At 40.7% G+C, this 22,856-nt stretch overlaps 1 protein-coding gene across 16 annotated transcripts in view; it reads left to right on the plus strand.

Annotated features, from left to right (window-relative positions):
- KDM4C (lysine demethylase 4C) overlaps positions 1 to 22,856 on the plus strand; it is a 461,886-nt gene that overhangs the window by 25,742 nt on the left and 413,288 nt on the right. For 10 of the 16 annotated variants that reach the window (XR_006281538.1, XR_006281539.1, XM_038401809.2 and 7 more), the window contains exons 2-3: positions 6,894 to 6,932; positions 11,446 to 11,610. Coding sequence is in view for 13 of the 16 variants with exons in the window: in XM_038401809.2 (XP_038257737.1) it covers positions 11,467 to 11,610 (144 nt within the window). In the remaining 3 variants the exon portion in view is untranslated. Of the gene's footprint in view, positions 1 to 6,893; positions 6,933 to 8,464; positions 8,690 to 11,445; positions 11,611 to 14,554; positions 14,578 to 22,856 lie in introns of those variants that run through there. The other 6 variants (XM_043514912.1, XM_038401811.2, XM_043514914.1 and 3 more) reach the window with 4 other exon arrangements.

Below are 22,856 nucleotides of genomic sequence, written 5' to 3' on the forward strand. Positions count from 1 at the left end.
AATGTTTCAAGTGCTGTAGTTAATTTCGACATTTTAAAATATTCATCATTAGGCTTCAGAGTCAACTTTTTGAGCTTAATGTGAGCAGCTCATACTTCCTTGAGCTATCATTTCAGGCTGTCCTTAGACAGGCAAACATTGCTTTATTGATTTACTCTTGGCTGTAGTTTTCAAGATTTCATTTGCAGCTACAAGGGCTAGAAAGTTTTTTAAGTTTAGGTTCTGGACCACAATTTTTCAGAAACTCAAAAATTATTTTGTTTTGCCAGACAAGAGTAAGCTATACTGTTATAGGCAGTTTCATAGTGGTATAAGTGCATCTATACTAGGGAGATTTTGACACGTTAACTGTGTTGGCAAGAAGTCACTCTGCCCTGGCTGTAAAGCAGTTAAATAATTCACAAATCATAAAAAGAGCATGTTAGGGGGCTTATTCCTTCACCCACTTACTTCCCTGGTCCTTCTCGCATGAACGGAGAGCAACAATACCCGAAGTCCAAAGGTGCAAACAAATTCGATGTTTATTGGGGTGAACTTCCAGCAAGCAAGATTCCAGTTCCTTTCCTTAGTGTCCCCCTTCCCAGCTTTGACACCACAGAGTCTTACACTTGTGTCCCTGTTCCCATTCCTGCCCTTAGCCAAACATGAATCTAGTTTCCCCACCCCCATTCCCTGTCCCCATTTCCCCCTTTAGCAAAACATGATTCCAATTTCCCCCCCATTCCCTGTTCCCATTTCATCCCCCCCACTTCCTGACTGACTGCAGACTATATAGTAAAACTTGAATTCTGCTTAGCTATACCTTAACCAATCATTTTACTGAAATTTAACTAACCAATATTTAACTAACATATTGTAACATGATCATGTAACCAATTATATCCCACCACCTTAATTAGTTTACACCCAGCAAAATTAATTATACAGCAGACAGGAACAATCACAGAACCAGACAGAGATTATACAGACAAACAGTCGCAAAATGGGAACTATAATGACAAAACAATACAGAAGTGAGGATTTCACATCCCAGCTATTGATAAGTGAGTTCTTGCCAGACAGATGCTATCAAACTAAGTTTCCTTTTACATTTTTCTAGGCACTTCCCTTTCTCTGGAGGCGATAGGCATTATCAGGATAGAATTGTATTCCTAACAGCCCAATAACACCTTATTTCAATGTAAAAAGAAAAGGAGTACTTGTGGCACCCTAGAGACTAACAAATTTATTTGAGCATAAGCTTTTGTGAGCTACAGCTCACTTCATCGGATGCTCATGAAAGCTTATGCTCAAATAAATTTGTTAGTCTCTAAGGTGCCACAAGTACTCCTTTTCTTTTTGTGAATACAGACTAACACGGCTGCTACTCTGAAACCTGTCATTATTTCAATGTGACTAGTTTGGAATGTGAGGATGTGACCAGTCGCTTCCCAGCTTATGGCTGCCTCTGCTGCTTAGCCAAAGGCCTTAGCCTAAGAACAGGGCTTCAGACTGTCACAGTAAGAGAAGGACCTTACACTGGCAGATAGCGACTTTGATTCTTTCTTTTATACCTCTATAACTAGCCAAGTGATAAGAATACACCTAAATTCTTAGAGTCTAGGCCTTTACAGACAGTCCTGAATATCTGTATCCTAACAGAGCAGATTGAAAATTTAAAACATAAAAAGCTAGTATATGAAACGTAATGATTTTACCATGTACTGCATGCTACTTTTAATCTGTCCTCCTTAAACTTCAGAGGAAATGCATTATAATCCACTTAAACATCTCCCTCATATATACTATGCCTATGCCTTACCTAATAACGGTAAGTAAATAGGAGAAATCTCTTTGGGTTGCTTTTCTGTGGAAGAGGGAAAAAAGGTAGGTTGGCAGTTCGTTTCCATCAGAACAAACTACCTGGGCTTGCCTCTTTGAGGACTGAACACTGGTCATTGAGTAGGAAACTAGGCAGTGGAAAGAGAGGCAATTGGGATACGGCAGGCTCTTTGAAAGGGGGATCTCATACTGTCAGCAAACCAAAAAAATTTGTTGAGCAACAAATTCTGATGTATGCATCCGACTGCTTGGCTGAAACTTAGCTGTCAATTATGGCTATAGGGTGGGTGTCTGGTACAAATCAGGTTCAGTGAAATGCAGTTTAGTGATGTGTTTGGGGCCTGATCCTGCTTCCACAGACTTTACTATAAATAGGATCAGACCCCTAGCATTAATTTTCTGTCCTATGTTATAACAGGAGGATTTTGAGTCTCATATAGTCCTTTTTAAATAAGATGCCAGTTGGCAAATTTATTCACAGTAGTTAAATTCTGTACTGTGCAATTCTGTTTACTTCAAGCTATTTCTTTATTATGGCTTGTTGTTAAGATTTAATTCATTAAATTGTTTAATGTTTTGATTGCTCTATATATGATTTATATTTGAAGAGGCTCATGAAATAAAAGTATGTATATCTTAGAAAAATTTATTGACTGGCTGACTGACAGGTATTTCGATAGTACTGTTTTATCTCTCTGAGATTTGGCTAATTAGGCCCAGACTTGAAACATTTATCTGACACTAATTAGCTGGAGGACTAAACTTGCTAGACAGTGTTAGTTACAAAAGACCATGATTAAACCCAACATAAGAATGGCCCTACTGGGTCAGACCAAAGGTCCATCTAGCCTAGTTTCCTGTCTTTTGACAGTGGCCAGTGCCAGTGCCCCAGAGGGAATGAACAGAACAGGTAATCATCATCACATGAATATTCAAGGCTGTAGGAGAAAATTATTGATATTAGGCCTGATTTTGTAAGCATTTGCACATGTAAATAACTTCAGTCATTTGAGTAGGCACACTGACGTCAATTGGACTATCCATGATGGTAAATTTATTCATGTCTAAGGGCTTGTGGGATTGGGCCAATATATTGAGTTATTTGTGGGATAAATTGAGATTATGTAAATAAGAACTGTAGGATTATGCGCACACTCAAGGAGGTAGTTATGTTTCCATTACCTGTCTTGAGTGCTTACTTGTGCAACTGAAACATCTTATTAACACATTTGTTTATGTGGAATACTGTATATAATTTAGCTGAAATAGATGCTCTACTCCAGTGGTTCTCAACTCTGGTCCACCGCTTGTTCAGGGAAAGTCCCTGGCGGGCTGGGTCGGTTTGTTTACCTGCCACATCCGCAGGTTCTGCTGATCATGGCTCCCATTGGCCACGGTTCGCTGCTCCAGGCCAGTGGGGGCTGCGGGAAGGGTGGCTAGCATGTCCCTCTTCCCGCGCTGCTTTCTGCAGCCTCCATTGGCCTGGAGCGGCGAACCATGGCCAGTGGGAGCCGCGATCAGCTGGACCTGCGGACATGGCAGGTAAACAAACCGACCCAGCCCACCAGGAGCTTACCCTGAACAAGCAGTGGATCAGAGTTGAGAACCACTGCTCCACTCACTAAGTGTACTTAGATGAAGTTGCGTAATTGACTACTCTGGAGTGAGACAGCAAATAATCACCTGGCAAACTCCAGCTCTTTTTAATTTAGTTTATTACAAAACTCATTTCAGGCTGATACCTCAGTAGGAGGGTTTGGGGCAATGCTTAGTCAACAGATAAATGAATAAGAACAAGATATACTTTATAGTATAGTAGCAGAAAAGTCTTTTTCCATATAGAAGGAAAAAATTGCAATGATTTTTAAAATGTATTGCTGTAAAATAACCTATGAAGTCATTTGTGCTTTTTTGTGTAAGTTGAAGGAAAACAACTGTTTAACAGTATACAGGAATGCTATACAAAAATCTAGGACAAGATATATAATGAATTTTATGGGTGTGGCTACACTGCAGTAAAACACCTGCGGCTGGCCCATGTCAGTTGACTCGGGCTTATGGAACTCTGGCTGTATGGCTATATAATTGCAGTGGAGACATTCAGGGCTCTCCCCTCTTGTGAGCCCAAACATCTACGCAATTTAAAACCGCATAGCCAGAGACCCACAAGCCTGAGTCAGCTGACAGGGCCCAGTTGCGGATGTTTCATTGCCTGTAGACGTGCCCTATATGTTACACTGAAGTTACTAGTTATTATTAGGGCTGTCGATTTAATCGCAGTTAACTCATGCAATTAATGCAAAAAAAGTAATCACAATTAATTGCAGTTTTAATCGCACTGTTAAACAATAGAATACCAATTGAAATTTATTAAATATTTTGGATGTTTTTCTACATTTTCATATATATATATATATTGTATTCTGTGTTGTAATTGAAATCAAAGTATATTTTTTTATTACAAATATTTGCACTGTAAAAATGATAAACAAAATAAATTAGTATTTTTCAGTTCACTTCATACAAGTACTGTAGTACAATCTCTTTGTCGTGAAAGTGCAATTTACAAATGTGGATTTTTTTTTTTTTTGGTAACATAACTGCACTCAAAAACAAAACAATGTAAAACTTCAGAGCCTACAAGTCCACTCAGTCCTCCCTACTTCTTCTTCATCCAATTGCTAAGACAAACAAGTTTGTGTACATTTACAGGAGATAATACTGCCCTCTTCTCATTTTCTGGTGACACTGTAAATAGGAACAGGCATTTTCATGGCACTTTTGTAGATGGCATTGCAAGGTATTTCCCTGCCAGATATGCTAAACATTTGTATGCCCCTTCACGCTTCGGCCACCATTCTAGAGGATGTGCTTCCATGCTGATGACGCTTGTAAAAAAAATAAAATAAAATAAAATGTGTTAATTAAATTTGTGATTGAACTTTTTGGGGGAGAGTTGTATGTCCCCTGCTCTGTTTTACCTGCATTCTGCCATATATTTCATGTTATAGCAGTCTTGGATGATGACTCAGCACATGTGGTTCGTTCTAAGAACACTTTCACTGCAGATTTGACAAAACACAAAAGATACCAAAGTGAGATTTCTAAAGATGGCTACAGCACTTGACCCAGGGTTTAAGAATCTGAAGTGCATTCCAAAATTTGACAGGGATGAGGTATGGCGCAGAAGTCTTAAAAGAGCAACACTCCGCAGCCAAAACTACAGAACCCGAACCACCAAAAAGAAAATCAACCTTCTGCTGGTGCTGTCTGACTCAGATAATGAAAATGAACATGCGTTGATCTGCACTGCTTTGGATTGTTATCGAGTAGAACCAATCATCAGCATGGATGCATGTCCCCTAGAGTGGTGATTGAAGCATGAGGGGACATAAGAATCTTTAGCAAGTCTGGCGAATAAATATCTTGAGATGCTAGCTATAACAGTGCCATGAAAACGCCAGTTCTCACTTTCAGGTGACATTGTAAACTAGAAGTGGGCAGCATTATCTCCTGCAAATGTATACAAACTTGTTTGTCAGAGGGATTGGCTGAACAAGAAGTAGGACTGAGTGGATTTGCAGGCTCTAAAATTTTAGAATGTTTTATTTTTGAATGCAGGTATTTTTGTACATAATTCTTCATTTGTAAGTTCAACTTTTGTGATAAAGAGATTGCGCTACAGTACTTGTGTTAGGTGAATTGAAAAATACTTTTTTTTTTTTTTTGGTGCAAATACTTGTAATCAAAAATATATATAAGGTGAGCACTGTATGCTTTGTATTCTGTGTTGTAATTGAAATCAATATATTTGAAAATATAGAAAACACCCAAATATTTAAATTAATGGTATTCTATTATTGTTTAACTGTGCGATTAAAAAAAATAATTGTTTGACAGTCCTCGTTATTATATGATGTCTCATAATTTGCCTGTAATGAAGCCACACCATTTTAATTCCCAGAGCTGTTCATAGGATCTCTTTGTATGTAGTACAGTTAGGTAGCATATGTACTCTTAGGTAGCGTATGCATTTACAATAGATTTCAGACTGTTTGAGAAAGTATAGAATGATGAGTAAGAAGGGAATATTAATTTTCCTGTGGGCTTGAGGGAATGAAGTAGAGTGGATCTGTATTCTGTAGAGGTAATCTGTAAGCCATGTTAATGAGACAATTTTTTTAAATTGTCTGAAGGTGAAGGCTTGAAAATCAAATGGATACACAGAGCTCAAATATCCAGTAAGACCTCTTTCCAGTGATACTTTGCTGCCAGTGCGGGCTTATAAATAGCAAATATCCACCATTATGTATATATTGCAATGGTGGGCACGAACACACATCAGGCCATATGTGCATGTCATTTAGCATAGTTGTATGTAGCTTTTTAAATTCAGTTATCTGCACTAGAATGTGGGTTTTTTATATACATGTTAATAATTGACACCAAATATAATTTCTTTTTTCCTTCAGCCACCTTCTACAACAGCTCTGACAAATGAACTTAATTTCTCCTATTGTTACTACTAGTAGCGGGAGATCAGAAGTCAGAATGGTGGGGCTGTTGCTCCTTATATGTTAACGATTTACAACGCCACTACTCACTTGTTTCTAATCTTCATTGGGTGGAAGCAACCTTTTTGCTGGTAATTAAATTTTTCCTGTTGAGATTGCAACAATGTGTACTGATGGTCAAAGAAATTGTGTTTGTCTGAATTTCTCTTGGATTCCACCATCTGAAAATCCACTTCTCCAAGAATCTCTCTTCCTCTTGTCTTTATCCATTTACCTCCACAGCCTCCCTTTAATGAGCTACAGTTTCATGTTTCACCTCGTCATTGTTTTAATTTTATTTTATGGAAGAATTGATCCTGAAAACTCTGGAGATTAAATGAAATGCTCATATGAGTAAAATAACTCATGCTTAAGTGCTTGCAGGATCAGGCCAGTAGATTGGAAACTTTTTGTATCTTATATCATTTGAGGCACTTTGTAAATGTCTGGTACTTTATAATTGATTTTAATCTCTTTTTCTCTTTCTCTTTTTCTCTTTTTGTCTACACTTGTTGGTAGGAGGAAGTAAAAGAAGGAATTGAAGATACAAATTCACAGGTAACAAATTGCCCTTTTTTTTTCCCTATAGTATTCTTTCTCTTGCCCTGCAATACAGAGATTTTTATTTTATGTGAAGCAATTGATTTTGCTGTCTGTCTGTCTCTGATTCTGAGTTAAGATACTGATTCTGAGGACAAATTCTGGTGCTGACTTTTTAGTAAATTTTCCCCTCATTGAGTAAATTGGGCATTAACCTTCTGGTCTTAGATGTCTATGTCCATCCTTTCACTAAAAGAAAAGAAAAGGAGTACTTGTGGCACCTTAGAGACTAACAAATTTATTTGAGCTTTTGTGAGCTATAGCTCACTTCATTGGATGCATGTAGCTCACGAAAGCTTATGCTCAAATAAATTTGTTAGTCTCTAAGATGCCACAAGTACTCCTTTTTCTTTTTGTGAATACAAACTAACACGGCTGCTACTCTGAATCCTTTCACTGTATTTGTTTGGCCAGTAAAGTTGGAAGATACCAGCAAACTAAAAGTTAATTCTTCAAGGCAGCCATAGGAACGTCTAGAAGGCAGTGCTCATTTGGGGCTTAACTTTTGAGTCCTTGACTTTGAAACCTTACTATGGTTTTAATGTGTTGTGGATTGGTTTTGGATGTAATTGTATGTACATGCTATTTTGCTTGGATAGCAGAGATTGCGGAGAATGAAATCCCATCTGCAGTATACTCACCAAGACACCATCTGGGGGGATAGAGGAAGTGCTGTGCCTGCAAACAACTGTAACAATGGCTGTTGCTACTGCTCTAGCTATAATATGCATCAACACGTGCATAGAACATGTGATCGTGCCGAGTGGTACAAAGACATCAGCGTAAGTTTGTAGGATAGGTACATTACCCATGAGTGATGAGTAGCCATCTCAAAGTGCAATTAGGACCTCTTACACTGAATCATTTGTTGCCTTGTTTATGCCACATTCTAAAACAGGCTTTCTGTAGAGAAAGTTTTTAGTGGTTTTAAAAGTTAGGTTGGTAGTATCTTTTTGTCGTCTTCTACTTGTAAAGCCACGCTGCCTTACTACCATGAATCCAACTGTATAGGCAGAGGAAGAGGATAGTATAAGTATAAAAAGGAAAATCACCTTTTTTCCCTCCCCAATGGTACACACGCATGCTGAATGAGGACAAAGCTTAAAGATAAATGAATTTGAAATATTTGCTGATTACAGGTGTGTTCTAACTATGTGAATGACCTGTAAACTGAAAATATCTCAAACATATAAAATCACAATAGAAGCAGAGTATAAGTTTGCAGAGTTCAGTTATTGAGAAATGTTTCTATCCCAGCAGTAAAGGACGAGTAAACACATTCTTAACATATCAAAATACTAGATTCTTTATATGTAGTATAATATGACATAACCAAGTATATATTTCTAGTCTCAATCTGCTCCTTGAAATATTTCCAAACTCTCAAAAATGTATAATTACTGCTTGATAAGTTATCATAGTGATTGCAATTAACGGATTAACATCTGCTCACTAGCTGAGACTTGAATATTGGTTTCCTTCCCATACAGAAGATAAACTTAGAAACAACTTCTGAAAGGGAGAGAAGCTGTTCTCAAGCCACAGACACTGAATAAAGATGAAAAAAATTAATGCATGAACTAGCTAGCAAGGGAAATGAATGAACAAAGCCCCCACAACTTTTGTATCATCTGAACTTTAGCAGCAATTTTCTCTTTACTACAGTCGTGGAAGAGGACATGAAAGAGATGCAGTCTTTAGCGCTAATGGTATAGGTCTGTTAATAGCTTTTAACAATTAACAGATAATCAATAAAGCTTTGTTCTGGTGTCACTTGTTAACATCTATATTTGTTTCAGGGATTTCTATTATCTTCTGCACTAAGATGATATCTGTGTAGGGAATTCATACTATGTAGGTAGTATTTATTTATTTTTTTACATAGCACCTCTCAAAAGTATCAGTGGGTCTGATCCCAATTTCCATTGACTTCAATTGGAATTGGACCAAGTCCAAGGTGCTGCACTATTTTATGGAGCTGTTGGTAATGACACCATACTTAAGGCTGACCTTGGTCTCCCATATTAAGCCCTGATTTTCTTTCCCCCCTCTCCCCTTTCTGACTTTTGTTTGCAGTAACAGATTTGTTTGCAAACTAGGATGCTGAAAATAAGGGTGAGAAGAATTTTTTCCAAAGATTGTGGAAATGCAGGATTAAAGATGTATTACTTTTGATTAAGCAACATATAAACAAGTCTTAAATTTATTCCCAGCGTCATGACTCTTTGGCCCATGTGCTCTCAATAGAGGCACCTGATTGCACAGCAGCTCTTCATGTGCAGAGCCCAGGATGACTCTTCCATATTGGGTATTTCCTAGGAGAAAACTCTTTAGGAATTTTCATTCTTACGGGCTGGCCAATGATCCAGCTGAGGAAGGGAATCTGCTGATCATGTTGAGCCAGTCTTGCCCCTGAACTACAAGCAAAGATAAGCACTGAGAATGGGCACAAATTGAGGAATGATAACATGGTCAGCTCTACTGGCTGACAAATAGGTTAAGGGACTTGCCTAAGGGCACAGACGAGGTTGCTGGAGCAGATGAGATTAAAAATTCAGAAGTTCTCACTCTCAACCACTATTTGCTGGGCCACAGTCCTTCCCAAGCAGCAGCCATAAAGAGAGATTTGTGGGGTGGAGAGGAGAGGATACCACAGCTGACAATGGAGAGGGCGAGGAAGGAAAAGCAAAGATGTCCCCAAGGTTTGCAATAAGCAGCAGGCATGAAGCCACTGTAGCAGTGGCAGCAAGACTGGAAAGAGTGGGATTATCCAAGGAGTGACTGTAGAGTACTAGGAGTATCTTACTGAGGTGGAGGGCAGAGCAGGGAAGGGCCTTCATGTGCTTTGCTTGCCAATACCAACTGCTCTGTGCCACCAGCCAGCCAGCTAACCTACCAGCTTGTTGAAGGCTCCAAGACTATCCAATAAGAGCCCTCCTCTTAGAGGTTCTGCCCCATTCTCTTAAACTTGCAACATGGTAACCGCAGAGTTCGTGGCCTGCCTTTGGGTCCTTGCCAACAATCCCATAATCGTGATTCTTAATTGCCTTAATTCCAATTAATTTCAATATTCATTATTTGTTTTTTCATGACAGATTCCAGTGCATGAGAACAGATATTTACTGCTCATGGAAGCCACACATTTAGCACAGCATGTTTAAAAATGCTAACAAATTGAGCTAAGATATTTTAATATGGAAACTGGATTAACTTTCTCTTTCATAGCTGTGATCACATATATTGTTACACTTTGAGCTAGAATTAGGATTATGTGGCTGGTGTTGAATGATGATGCTTTAAAATAGTATTTTACAGAGCAAAAAGGTGACAATCTTGAATTATAACATGATGTAATTTTTTTTCCTGGCTATGCTTTTGCATAGGGCAAAAGAGGAACGATGACCTACAGTGAACTGATCTTGCTAATAACAGTCCAGTTTCTTTTTGTGCTCTACAATGCAAATTCTCTAAAAAGTCAATCAAAGGTTGAATTATTTTATTACATTCTGCCATGAGGTATGCAACATGCCTCAGTTGCAAACCCACAAAGTATACCTTTGATCCCACAAGTGCTCTGTACAGGTGATGGAGTCTGTACTAGCCGATCTAATTGCAGGACTGGTGTTAGTTTCTGTAGCAGAAGCATAAATATATGAAAACCACATAAGTGGCTACTCATTTCATGAGTATTATATCTTTGTATGAGAGACAAGAATATATTTTTTGTTGCTTTTAATTAAATGAAATAAATTAATTCCTCTTTTTAGTGACAAAACATATGGGGGTAGGGAGAGAGGACTTGTCCTGTTTCTCTCTGCCTTTGATATATATATATATATATATATATATATATATATATATATATATATATATATATATATATATAATACTTTAAAACCTATTAAAAGAAACAAAGGGGAAGGAAAGTCTAGGGGTTAAGGAGTCAGACAATCTGGGTTCAGTTCTTGACTGTGCAATAAATTTCTGGTGTGACCTTGGACACGTCAATTAATCTGTCTGTGTCTCAATTCCCCATGTGTAAAATGGGAATAAGGAGACTTCACTGCCAAACAGGAGTATTGTGAGGTGTTTGGGGTCTGTGGTGATGGGGGTGCCATGTAAATACCTAAGAAAGAGAAAGTTACAGTGTACCAGAGATGAACCAGCACAAGCAGATGTTGCTATAATATTGAGGGATAAGTTTAGAAAGTATATTATTATAAAGACAAACAATGAGGGGCTAGATTGTGCAACTGTTAATCATGATTGGGTTCACCAGGGTGGATAATGGCTGAACAACCTAGTCCTACTTTTATATTATGTTCTTGTAACCAGCCTGGGAGATAGCATTTCAAAAGCATTCATTCCAGGTAGGAGTAGATATATTGATATATTTTTGGAAACTATTTTCATTGAAGGATTTTTCATTTCAATATACATTATACTTATTAATAACTTATTTAATTTTTAGCAGGACTGATATTGAGCCACAATGGCAGCTGTAGTCTCGGACAGTCCTCCAAACCCAAGCTGCAAAATTATGACTTTTAGGCCTTCAATGGATGAATTCAGGGAGTTCAACAAATACTTAGCATACATGGAATCAAAAGGCGCTCATCGTGCTGGACTTGCAAAGGTAAACATCTTTTACATAAAACAACTATTTTCTTAAACATTTGCCTTTTGCAAAACTGATGTGTTAAATTTTAATAATTTTTCAAATGGTTCTCCTGTGATAGCTATTAATATGTCCCTTTTTAACCAAAGTTAAATGGAATAGCTCACGTTGCATATAAACAAAGAAAAAAGAAAATGTATATTGTCCTCCACATACTCTCAAATTATCATCTATTTGCTATTATTATCACATGGAATGTGAAAAGAAAATCTCTGTTTGAGGCTGGCTAAGTTAGTGCTCAGCAGCACAGTCCAAAATAGAGAATTCATAATATATATCAGGGGATCCAGTATTCCAAATATAGGAATCCACCGTGCAAACACTTAAAGGTGTGTGTAACTTTACTGACATGAATTATTTCACTGAAGTCAGTGGGTCTACTTATGAATAAAATGAAGCACATTCTTAAGTGTTTATAGAATCTGGGCCATCATAGGATTTCAAATTGTTGATTTTTTAAATTGTAATCATTCTACCTCCTGGTTAACAAAAGTAAGGCATGGAAACCATGCAAAAGCTACTGTAGCATTGCCTCTTGGCTGAGCAATGGTTGATTCCGGCCCATGTAGCTAGTCAGTTTCCATTAATGGAGAGAAACTGTCACAACTTCAGTTTGGTGTAACTTACTTATTTACATGAGGAATATATTCTTATCTATGCTATATACATTAGTCCTGTTTACTCTTTATGTAGTCCTGCAGTCTGAGGATCATAGGGGAGGAAATACAACCATGCACATGCAGATCTGGGAACCTCAGCTCGGTCATTCGGATTAGTCACTAGGAACCCTGAGTTGCAAACCAAGAACACTCAAAAATCATCAGAATGGCTTAAAATGAGATTTATAAAGAAAAAATAACCAACTTTGGGTTCTTATTTGCTTTCTGTGTTTTGAGCCTTGAGGATGCACTTGGGTCACATCTCGAAACTTTTCTCTGCGAGAATGAAGGCTAGAAACTTTTCTTTTAAATGAAAATCCCAATGACTAGATTGGGCAACTCATTTGTTACAGACATAGATAAGCATATGATATAAAAGTACATATTGATGTTGTATTGTCCCCACCACCTTCTGTGCTCACTTTGTTTTGAAACAAATAGGGACCTACTCTGAGGGTTTGCTGCATGGTATTAATCACTGCAATTGGACTACTTATATGTTTAACATTAAGCATGTGCTTCAGTGTTTGCTGGACCAAAGCCAGAGCACTCAACACCTTGCCAGCATCAAGTCCTAAGATGGCTGGGGAACAGGAAGCTTTCTGATTAGCAATAATTGAGCTAGCAGAGAGTGAAGGGATAGTGCAACTTGTTTTGGATTGTTCAGTATATTGACTTGCCTCCTTGATCCCCAAAATCTTAGCATCTTAGGTTTGTGGGGGTATAAATGTCCAGGGGTATGATAAACTCTTCTTGGAGCCATGATGCCACCTGACTTTTTCCTACCATCAAAGGATCCACATTGTGGTGATCTTTCTTCCAGTCAGCATGGGCTAGATACAGTTTTCTGAGACCTTTCATTGCCTCTCTCACAGTGAAGGCAAGGCCTGGTTACTAGAGAGTAAAGGAAGATGCCCTCTTTCCTCAATGTGCTTTGTACTGCCTTGTCAATGCTTTCAGTCCCTGTCAGGGAGCAAGAAGATACTGGGGTTTAGGGGTGATTGCACTTCTCATTCAGTTTTTGGGCAGGCTGATTGGGATGGTTTTTCTACTGTCAGTGAAGAATTTCTAAAGAGTGAAAAAATATTTTAAAAACAAAAGGTCAAACTCGCTTTGCCTTTCAACTGTAAATAAAACTGAGCTGTTTTACAGTATGAGTTTCTGTTAAAATCCTGAATTAATATTCTTAAAGACATTAAATGAAAGTGTAAGCCACTTGCTAAAACCTATTAGGAGATAAGGACTTTTTCTGTTTTGATTGTGCTCTAAACATAATCCTTTCTTCCCTGAGTAAATCTTTTTCTCAGTGAACTATTTTACTCGATGTTACATTTAGATTAATGTTATGTCTGATAGCATGTTGTCTATTTAGTGACATTCGTTAGAGTAACATCTGTAGTGGCTCTCAGGAGGGAGGCTGTCACACAGGGAGATAGCAGACACTGAGGTTGTGGTGAGGCTGGAGGTGTGTAACGGGAGAAAGTTAATGAGATCTGGAACTGGTGAGCTAATTTAACAAACAAAGAAAATTAGCAGTTTAAAGACACCTGAGACCTGAGTGCTTTGTGTTTTTGGACTGGGTATCAGGGAGAATGTCAGTAATTTTATGACTTGCAATTCCAGGATCTGTTACAAAGATAGCAGCAACTGAGAGCATGCTGGGTACAGCAACTTTTCTCATGTCAGCTATAAGAAAAGAGTCACTTTGTGTTTCTGAAAATATTAACATTTTTCTTTCAAGACACACAAACTCAATATTAACTGTTTTTAATTTTGCACTGAAATTCCCAAAGGCATCAGACTTGCTGTTCTCTCATTTTCATTTCTTCGACCGCTTCAGGGAAGGGAGTGATGACACTGAGAACCTTTGTTAATTTTAATATGGTAGTGGCCCTCTGCGTTCAGGTGTTCTGCATTTAAGAAAACATCCTACCATAATAATGGAGAGATTGTGAGCTTTGATCAGTCAAGCACATTATGTGACAAGAAATATGGCCCCAGGCATCAATTCTTTGTTTCTTTCCAGATTCTTTCCTGGCCTTGTTTTTTCCACCAAATGCATCCAATGAAGTGAGCTGTAGCTCACGAAAGCTTATGCTCTAATAAATTTGTTAGTCTCTAAGGTGCCACAAGTACTCCTTTTCTTTTTGCGAATACAGACTAGCACGGCTGCTACTCTGAAACCTTTCCTGGCCTAATTTACTCCCATCCAGGCTTTGGATCTCACTCTGTAACCACAGTTGGAAATGCTGGTGACCCATCCTACATATGATATATTAAAATATCTTTCCCTGCTTGTCCAACTCTTTTTTTGAGGGGTGGAGAGAGAGTTCTGTCCTTTTCAACATTAAAATACCCTGTTGAAAAATAGAGGGAGCCCTGAGAAACAGGACTGACATAATTATATTATTATTATTATTAAATAATCATTTGTATATCCCTGAGGTAAGTGGGAAAGCGGGATACCGGGAGGAAGCACAGGCAGGAAGGTCTGTGAGGGGAGGGCTCCTGCCTCATACTGGGAATGAGGGGCGATCAACAGGTTATCTCAAGTGCTTATATACAAATGCACAAAGCCTTGGAAACAAGCAGGGAGAACTGGAGGTCCTGGTGATGTCAAGGAATTATGACGTGATTGGAATAACAGAGACTTGGTGGGATAACTCACATGACTGGAGTACAGTCATGGATGGTTATAAACTGTTCAGGAAGGACAGGCAGGGCAGAAAAGGTGGGGGAGTAGCACTGTATGTAAGGGAGCAGTATGACTGCTCAGAGCTCCGGTACGAAACTGTGGAAAAACCTGAGTGTCTCTGGATTAAGTTTAGAAGTGTGTGCAACAAGAGTGATGTCATGGTGGGAGTCTGCTATAGACCACCGGACCAGGGGGATGAGGTGGATGAGGCTTTCTTCCGGCAACTCACGGAAGCTACTAGATCGCATGCCCTGATTCTCATGGGTGACTTTAATTTTCCTGATATCTGCTGGGAGAGCAATACAGCGGTGCATAGACAATCCAGGAAGTTTTTGGAAAGCGTAGGGGACAATTTCCTGGTGCAAGTGCTAGGGGAGCCAACTAGGGGGAGCGCTTTTCTTGACCTGCTGCTCACAAACCAGGTAGAATTAGTGGGGGAAGCAAAAGTGGATGGGAATCTGGGAGGCAGTGACCATGAGTTGGTTGAATTCAGGATCCTGACGCAGGGAAGAAAGGTAAGCAGCAGGATACGGACCCTGGACTTCAGGAAAGCAGACTTTGACTCCCTCAGGGAACAGATGGCCAGGATCCCCTGGGGGACTAACATGAAAGGGAAGGGAGTCCAGGAGAGCTGGCTGTATTTCAAGGAATCCCTGTTGAGGTTACAGGGACAAACCATCCCGATGAGTCGAAAGAATAGTAAATATGGCAGGCGACCAGCTTGGCTTAATGGTGAAATCCTAGCGGATCTTAAACATAAAAAAGAAGCTTACAAGAAGTGGAAGGTTGGACATATGACCAGGGAAGAGTATAAAAATATTGCTCGGGCATGTAGGAAAGATATCAGGAGGGCCAAATCGCACCTGGAGCTGCAGCTAGCAAGAGATGTCAAGAGTAACAAGAAGGGTTTCTTCAGGTATGTTGGCAACAAGAAGAAAGCCAAGGAAAGTGTGGGCCCCTTACTGAATGAGGGAGGCAAGCTAGTGACAGAGGATGTGGAAAAAGCTAATGTACTCAATGCTTTTTTTGCCTCTGTTTTCACTAACAAGGTCAGCTCCCAGACTGCTGAGCTGGGCAACACAAAATGGGGAAGAGATGGCCAGCCCTCTGTAGAGATAGAGGTGGTTAGGGACTATTTAGAAAAGCTGGACGTGCACAAGTCCATGGGGCCGGACGAATTGCATCCGAGAGTGCTGAAGGAATTGGCGGCTGTGATTGCAGAGCCCTTGGCCATTATCTTTGAAAACTCGTGGCGAACGGGGGAAGTCCCGGATGACTGGAAAAAGGCTAATGTAGTGCCCATCTTTAAAAAAGGGAAGAAGGAGGATCCTGGGAACTACAGGCCAGTCAGCCTCACCTCAGTCCCTGGAAAAATCATGGAGCAGGTCCTCAAAGAATCAATCCTGAAGCACTTAGAGGAGAGGAAAGTGATCAGGAACAGTCAGCATGGATTCACCAAGGGAAGGTCATGCCTGACTAATCTAATCGCCTTTTATGATGAGATTACTGGTTCTGTGGATGAAGGGAAAGCAGTGGATGTATTGTTTCTTGACTTTAGCAAAGCTTTTGACACGGTCTCCCACAGCATTCTTGTCAGCAAGTTAAGGAAGTATGGGCTGGATGAATGCACTATAAGGTGGGTAGAAAGCTGGCTAGATTGTCGGGCTCAACGGGTAGTGATCAATGGCTCCATGTCTAGTTGGCAGCCGGTGTCAAGTGGAGTGCCCCAGGGGTCGGTCCTGGGGCCCGTTTTGTTCAATATCTTCATAAATGATCTGGAGGATGGTGTGGATTGCACTCTCAGCAAATTTGCGGATGATACTAAACTGGGAGGAGTGGTAGATACGCTGGAGGGGAGGGATAGGATACAGAAGGACCTAGACAAATTGGAGGATTGGGCCAAAAGAAATCTAATGAGGTTCAATAAGGATAAATGCAGGGTCCTGCACTTAGGATGGAAGAATCCAATGCACCGCTACAGACTAGGGACCGAATGGCTCGGCAGCAGTTCTGCGGAAAAGGACCTAGGGGTGACAGTGGACGAGAAGCTGGATATGAGTCAGCAGTGTGCCCTTGTTGCCAAGAAGGCCAATGGCATTTTGGGTTGTATAAGTAGGGGCATAGCGAGCAGATCGAGGGACGTGATCGTTCCCCTCTATTCGACACTGGTGAGGCCTCATCTGGAGTACTGTGTCCAGTTTTGGGCCCCACACTACAGGAAGGATGTGGATAAATTGGAAAGAGTACAACGAAGGGCAACGAAAATGATTAGGGGTCTAGAGCACATGACTTATGAGGAGAGGCTGAGGGAGCTGGGATTGTTTAGTCTGCAGAAGAGAAGAATGAGGGGGGATTTGATAGCTGCTTTCAACTACCTGAAAGGGGGTTTCAAAGAGGATGGCTCTAGACTGTTCTCAATGGTAGCAGATGACAGAACGAGGAGTAATGGTCTCAAGTTGCAATGGGGGAGGTTTAGATTGGATATTAGGAAAAACTTTTTCACTAAGAGGGTGGTGAAACACTGGAATGCGTTACCTAGGGAGGTGGTAGAATCTCCTTCCTTAGAGGTTTTTAAGGTCAGGCTTGACAAAGCCCTGGCTGGGATGATTTAACTGGGACTTGGTCCTGCTTTGAGGAGGGGGTTGGACTAGATGACCTTCTGGGGTCCCTTCCAACCCTGATATTCTATGATTCTATGAATTGAAATGAGCGGAGAGGGTGGAAGAACAGAGAGTAAGAACAAGCTGTGTCATTTTGTGTTCTTTCAAATGATTGTGCACATAATATATATTCTACTTCCGGGTTTTATGAACCCAGAGTATGCGAGTCAGAGACCTTCAGCTAGCAGTATCCATTGGGGTGGCGCATGTGCTCTGCACATCCTTGTGCCTTGAATTGAGGGCAGAAAGGGAAGGGCCACACTGATCCATCTCTCACTGCCTGTGATTACAAGTTTGAGCGCTCTGCCATACCTCAAGCTCATGGTCCCTTTTTCCAGCTTATCAGTGGGGAAGTTTTCTTTTGTTCTTGGGAGATGCCTAAGTACTGCATTAATGTACAGAAATCACTGGATTGAAGCATGAGACCTTGCTTATTTTGAACTATCAGGCACTCTTGTTGAAATACGACTTTATTAATTTGGACTCCAGGGCAAAATTCTTACAAAAGGTTCCTTGGGACTTGAGAAATGCGTTTAACTCTCTAGTTACAGAGGGCCTCCTGGTTGCTGGCATTTCTTTATGGCAGCTCTTGACTTGGTGGATACAGCTCCAGGTTGATTGCAACAGTCATCACTATGCGGTAAATTATTCTACCACCATGCGTCTGGCATCTCTAGGGAGGCACAAAACATGGTGGAAGACTTGCCACTTAAAGGCTGCAACTTATTCACAGACAAAATAGATGAGACATTACACTCACTTGAAGACTCCAGAGCAACACTTTGTTCCTGAGGATGTCCCCCAACCCCAAGAAGAAGTCATTATAGGCCTCAAATGCACATATATGGCACCAGCTGCTGAGTTTCCCAAGAGATGTTTTCACCTATACCCCCTGTGGGTTCTTGCCATCCAGGCCCCTGTACTTCAAAGCAGCAGTTTTGACGGGTTTGTCAAGAGCAGAGTGGCAATCATTGAGAATCTTTCAATCTTGTGCCCTGTCACAGGGTCTGTGCCGGCACTCCCACTTTTATGCCTCCACCCTGTGTTTAGGCTGGTATAATAAAGAGTCCCACCACCTTCTTCAGTGGTTTCACCTTTGTGTCTTTTTATTTACAGTGTTCTTGTGCAGTCCCAATTCCCCCAACAACATTTACACCTCAGACCCCTCCCAGGGTCTTCTGGCCCTTGAGGTTCCTTCCAGTAGGTAAGGAGACAGAGAAACAGCCCTCCCGTCTCCTCCCAGGCCACCCGCTCTGAGGTTTTCCCAGGGCTTTTATAGCCCTCCCAGTCTTTAGCCCAACTGTTCCCACTCGGCCCAGCTTGTTGCTCTGAGGTACCCCTCATTAGGGCTTACAGCTGGGCTCCCTGCTGCATACCCATGTCTCTCTACCTGGCCTTTTGACCACAAAGCTGTCTGCAGCCAGCATTTTGGCAGGGCTTTAAAGGGGTTTTACCCTTGCCCTGCCACATGTCCCCTCTTTGGCAACCAGCTGTTCCACTTCCTCAGTGTCTCCATAACTATAGTCCAGTGAGTTTGACGCTGTGAGACTGAGTTACAGCATTCAACTTTAGTCCTTGCCCTACCCTACCCATCTTCCCTGTCATTGTTCAGGAACTTCTTTCCTAAGACCATACTGCTTCAGGAGGTACAGTATCTTTTAAATCTTGGAGCTAGAGAGGAGGTCCTTTTATTGCACAGGAGAAGGGAGTTCTACTCCTCATATTTCATCATACCCAGAGGGAGGCCTATCTTGTGCTTAAGAAAGTTAAGCACTTTTATCAGGAAGATAAAATTCCGGGTGGTTTCTCTTGCTTCTGGTTTGGGGCCAGTTCAACCAACAGGTAATGGACCACATCCACCAGACTCAACCCTATTTGCTCAGCTGGGTCTAAAAATAAAACAGAGCAGTTGATTTTGTCACCAATGCAAAAAATCAAGTTCATTGAGGCCATTCTTGATTCTATGACTCCAGCAACCTACCTGCTTCAAGAAAAGTTCTGGTCCATTTTGAACCTCTGCACAAGACTAAAAACCAACCTCAAGACATCAGTGAGAGCTAATTTGAGGCTGTTGGGACACAAAGCATCCAGCATATATGTGACTCAGCCTGCCAGACTTCATCTTAGATGCATACAAAGCTGGTTGAAGTTTCTGTTGACGAAACAGACAGCTTCTGGACATGCTTGTTCATGCATCTGTTTAGGTTCTAGCATCCTTAGACTGGTGGATGAATCTGGACCAGATGGAATTTGTCCATCTTTGAGGGGATACACTAGTCTCTCAGTGGCCCCCCAAGCACTGGGCTTTGATATTGGCACTATATTTGATGGGGCAGTCAGTCAGTCTATCACAACCAGGACCAAGAACAGGCCAAGGACAACAAGCAAGAGAAAGCTGCTATCTAGACTATTTAGATATCACTGAAGAGATGCATCTTTGACACTGGTAAACTAGGTGTCAAATCTTGCCAAGGCTGTAGGCATCAGCTGAGCACTGACAAATTCATAACTGGAAACAGACCAGCTCATCTGTATGTTAATATTGTTCAAGATGGGTTTTAGGTCCCATCTGACCGATTTAAAGGCAGGCATGAGACATGGACACTAATCTGTAACACCTGCTTGTGAGGAGCCACATTTAGAAGTTCCCTCCAGGAGTGCCAAGCTGCCTGCTCAATCAGGGTCAACCCTGGGAGAACAATGGGATAGGGATAGGGTGAGCTCTGCTTGAGCATCTGTCCTATACATCAGTCGTCTGAAAAAGGTTCCTCAGGGAGATTCTAGTGCCATATTGTAACCAAATCTACCTTCAACAAAGAAGGATGCCCCCGAGGCCAGCACAGTGACCTGTTAACTCCTGTGGGCAGCAAGGACATATAAGAAAAGAATACCCCCGATGGAATCTCAATATGCCTGAAGCTGGACTGTAGAGAACATGCTCATGAATAAAACTCCCCACAAATTGACAGTACCAGTCTGAGTACCAGGGAAGGGAGTATAAGGACTTGTAGATTCTGGGTGCAGCCAGATAGTAGTTCAAACCTAGCTGGCTGGGTAAGATGGTGCTCCAAGAGAGGCAATCTGTGTACAGCTCATACTGGTGATGGTTACAGTGAACTGTGGGAGCGTACACTGAAATCCTCACAGTGGCTCAGGCTGGTGAATTGATGGAATAATAGGATGTAGTTTGCAAGTGTGTTTTATTTACTTTTACTTTTATTTATCAACATTAAATATATCTGAGCTGAATATTTACTCTTTGTCTGGAAGGCAAAAACTGGATAAATACCGTAAAATGTAGCATGCTGTGACTGTCATCTGAGAATGAGTGACAGTCAATGTATCCGTTAAGATGCCCTATTTCATAGATTTGTAACTTGTCTGTGAACACTGTTTTGGTGTTGAAAGAGCTTGGCCCACAGCAATATAATTTAAAAAAAAATCTGTGGTCTTTTTTAATGTGTATGAATGATTTAAAAATAAGACTTGGCTTTTTTTCCCCCCAGCTTCTGAATGTACCAAAGCATTATATCAATATGTAAATATCTGGGTAGAATATCAATATCTTGAAGAGTATGATACAGGTTAGAGGGTGTGTGTATACTGTATCCTCTAGTTTTTACATTAGCCTAAGGCGCATCTGTGGGTAAAAAGATGATGAATAAGGTGGAGGGGCAGGAGTTGGGCACTGGGTTGTCATCACTCTGTTTCTCTTATTTGCCATGATGTAATGAAGCATAGTTGCAGAGTGTCATTACACAGAAAGATTGAACATGGGTAGGAAGTCCACATTGCTATCTAATTTTTGTGGTTCAGTGCTACAGTGGTTTGCAGGGATTGGGAGAGAAGCACGCAGGCTTCAGGACCCCTCCACCCCCCCCCCGCGCGCGCGCGCGCGCACACACACACACACACTGTATAAGCTGTTAAAACTTCTAAATTGTCAAGCAAGACTCTCTTTTGAAGTTTACTTAAATACAAATCAAAACCAATTCCCTTCCACAGAAGGCCATTTATTCCTTCCCTCAGCAAGGAATGTCTCCATGCCAAAGTGCCATTTTCAAACTTCAGCCACTTACAGCCCTGCTCCAAAAAGTCAGATTTTTTTTTTAATGGGGGAAAGTGCATTTTTTTTCCTCACTCTCTTTTCACATAGCAGTGTTTGAACTGTTTTGAGAGAAAGGATGGTCTAGTGATTGGGACACTATCTTAGACTTTGGGAGATCTGTTCAATTTCCCAGCTCCTGTGTGATTTTGGGCAACTCATTTAGTCCATCTGTGTGCCCCAGTTCCCTATCTGTAAAAATGAGGATAATAATATTTCCATACCTCACAGAGGTATTGTGAGGATAAATACATTAAAAAGATTGTGAAGTATTTGGAGATCTACTCATGAAGAGTGCAATACAAGTGCTAGATATTATTATTATTTATTATTTTGCTCAATAATGGAACAGATACTAAGCATAGAGAATTTCAGATCCAAAGGGGTGGTTTAACATCATTATGCATATGAGCAAAGAATGGATTAGAATGGAAATGGTCCTGCAATCTTAATATAAAGATTATCAGGTACCTGCTAATGGTATTTGGGAGGGGGGTCTGATCTTGCTTCTGTTGAAGTCATTGGAAAAACTCTTGTGGCCTCCAGTGGCAGTAGGATTTTCTCTGATGGTAACACTAGTTCGTGACTGGGACATTTGCACGCTGTAAATTAGTTCATTTGAAGTTTAATGTTTCAGGGGTGTGTTTGTACCTCAATTGTTTGTTGGCAAGACAGCCCTGCTGCAATTTACTTACAGAAAAAACAATACACGTAGGATGAAGTGGAAGTACATTTATGTTCCCTGGCTTTTCCACTCTTGCATGTCACTCCTCCCTTGCGCACACATGCATGCATGCGCTCTCTTGCTTTCTCTCCCCCATTTAAAATAAGTTATAAGGATACATTTTCCAGCTCAACTTTGTTCATCTAATAGTTTCCAGAGTTTTTTTTTGAACACCCCTCAAATCTCTCTTTGTATATCATTCCAGAGCTGCTGCCAGCAGCAGTGCAGAAATAAGGATGGCACTGTATGGTATTGCCACCCTTACTTCTGCGCTGCTGCCTGGAGAGTTTGGGTCCTCAGTCACCACTCTTTGGCCACCCAGTTCTAAAGGCAGCAGCGCAGAAGTAAGGGTGGCAATACC

The sequence above is a fragment of the Dermochelys coriacea genome, chromosome 5 (assembly GCF_009764565.3).
Source record: "Dermochelys coriacea isolate rDerCor1 chromosome 5, rDerCor1.pri.v4, whole genome shotgun sequence".
Classification (NCBI taxonomy): Eukaryota; Metazoa; Chordata; order Testudines; family Dermochelyidae; genus Dermochelys; species Dermochelys coriacea.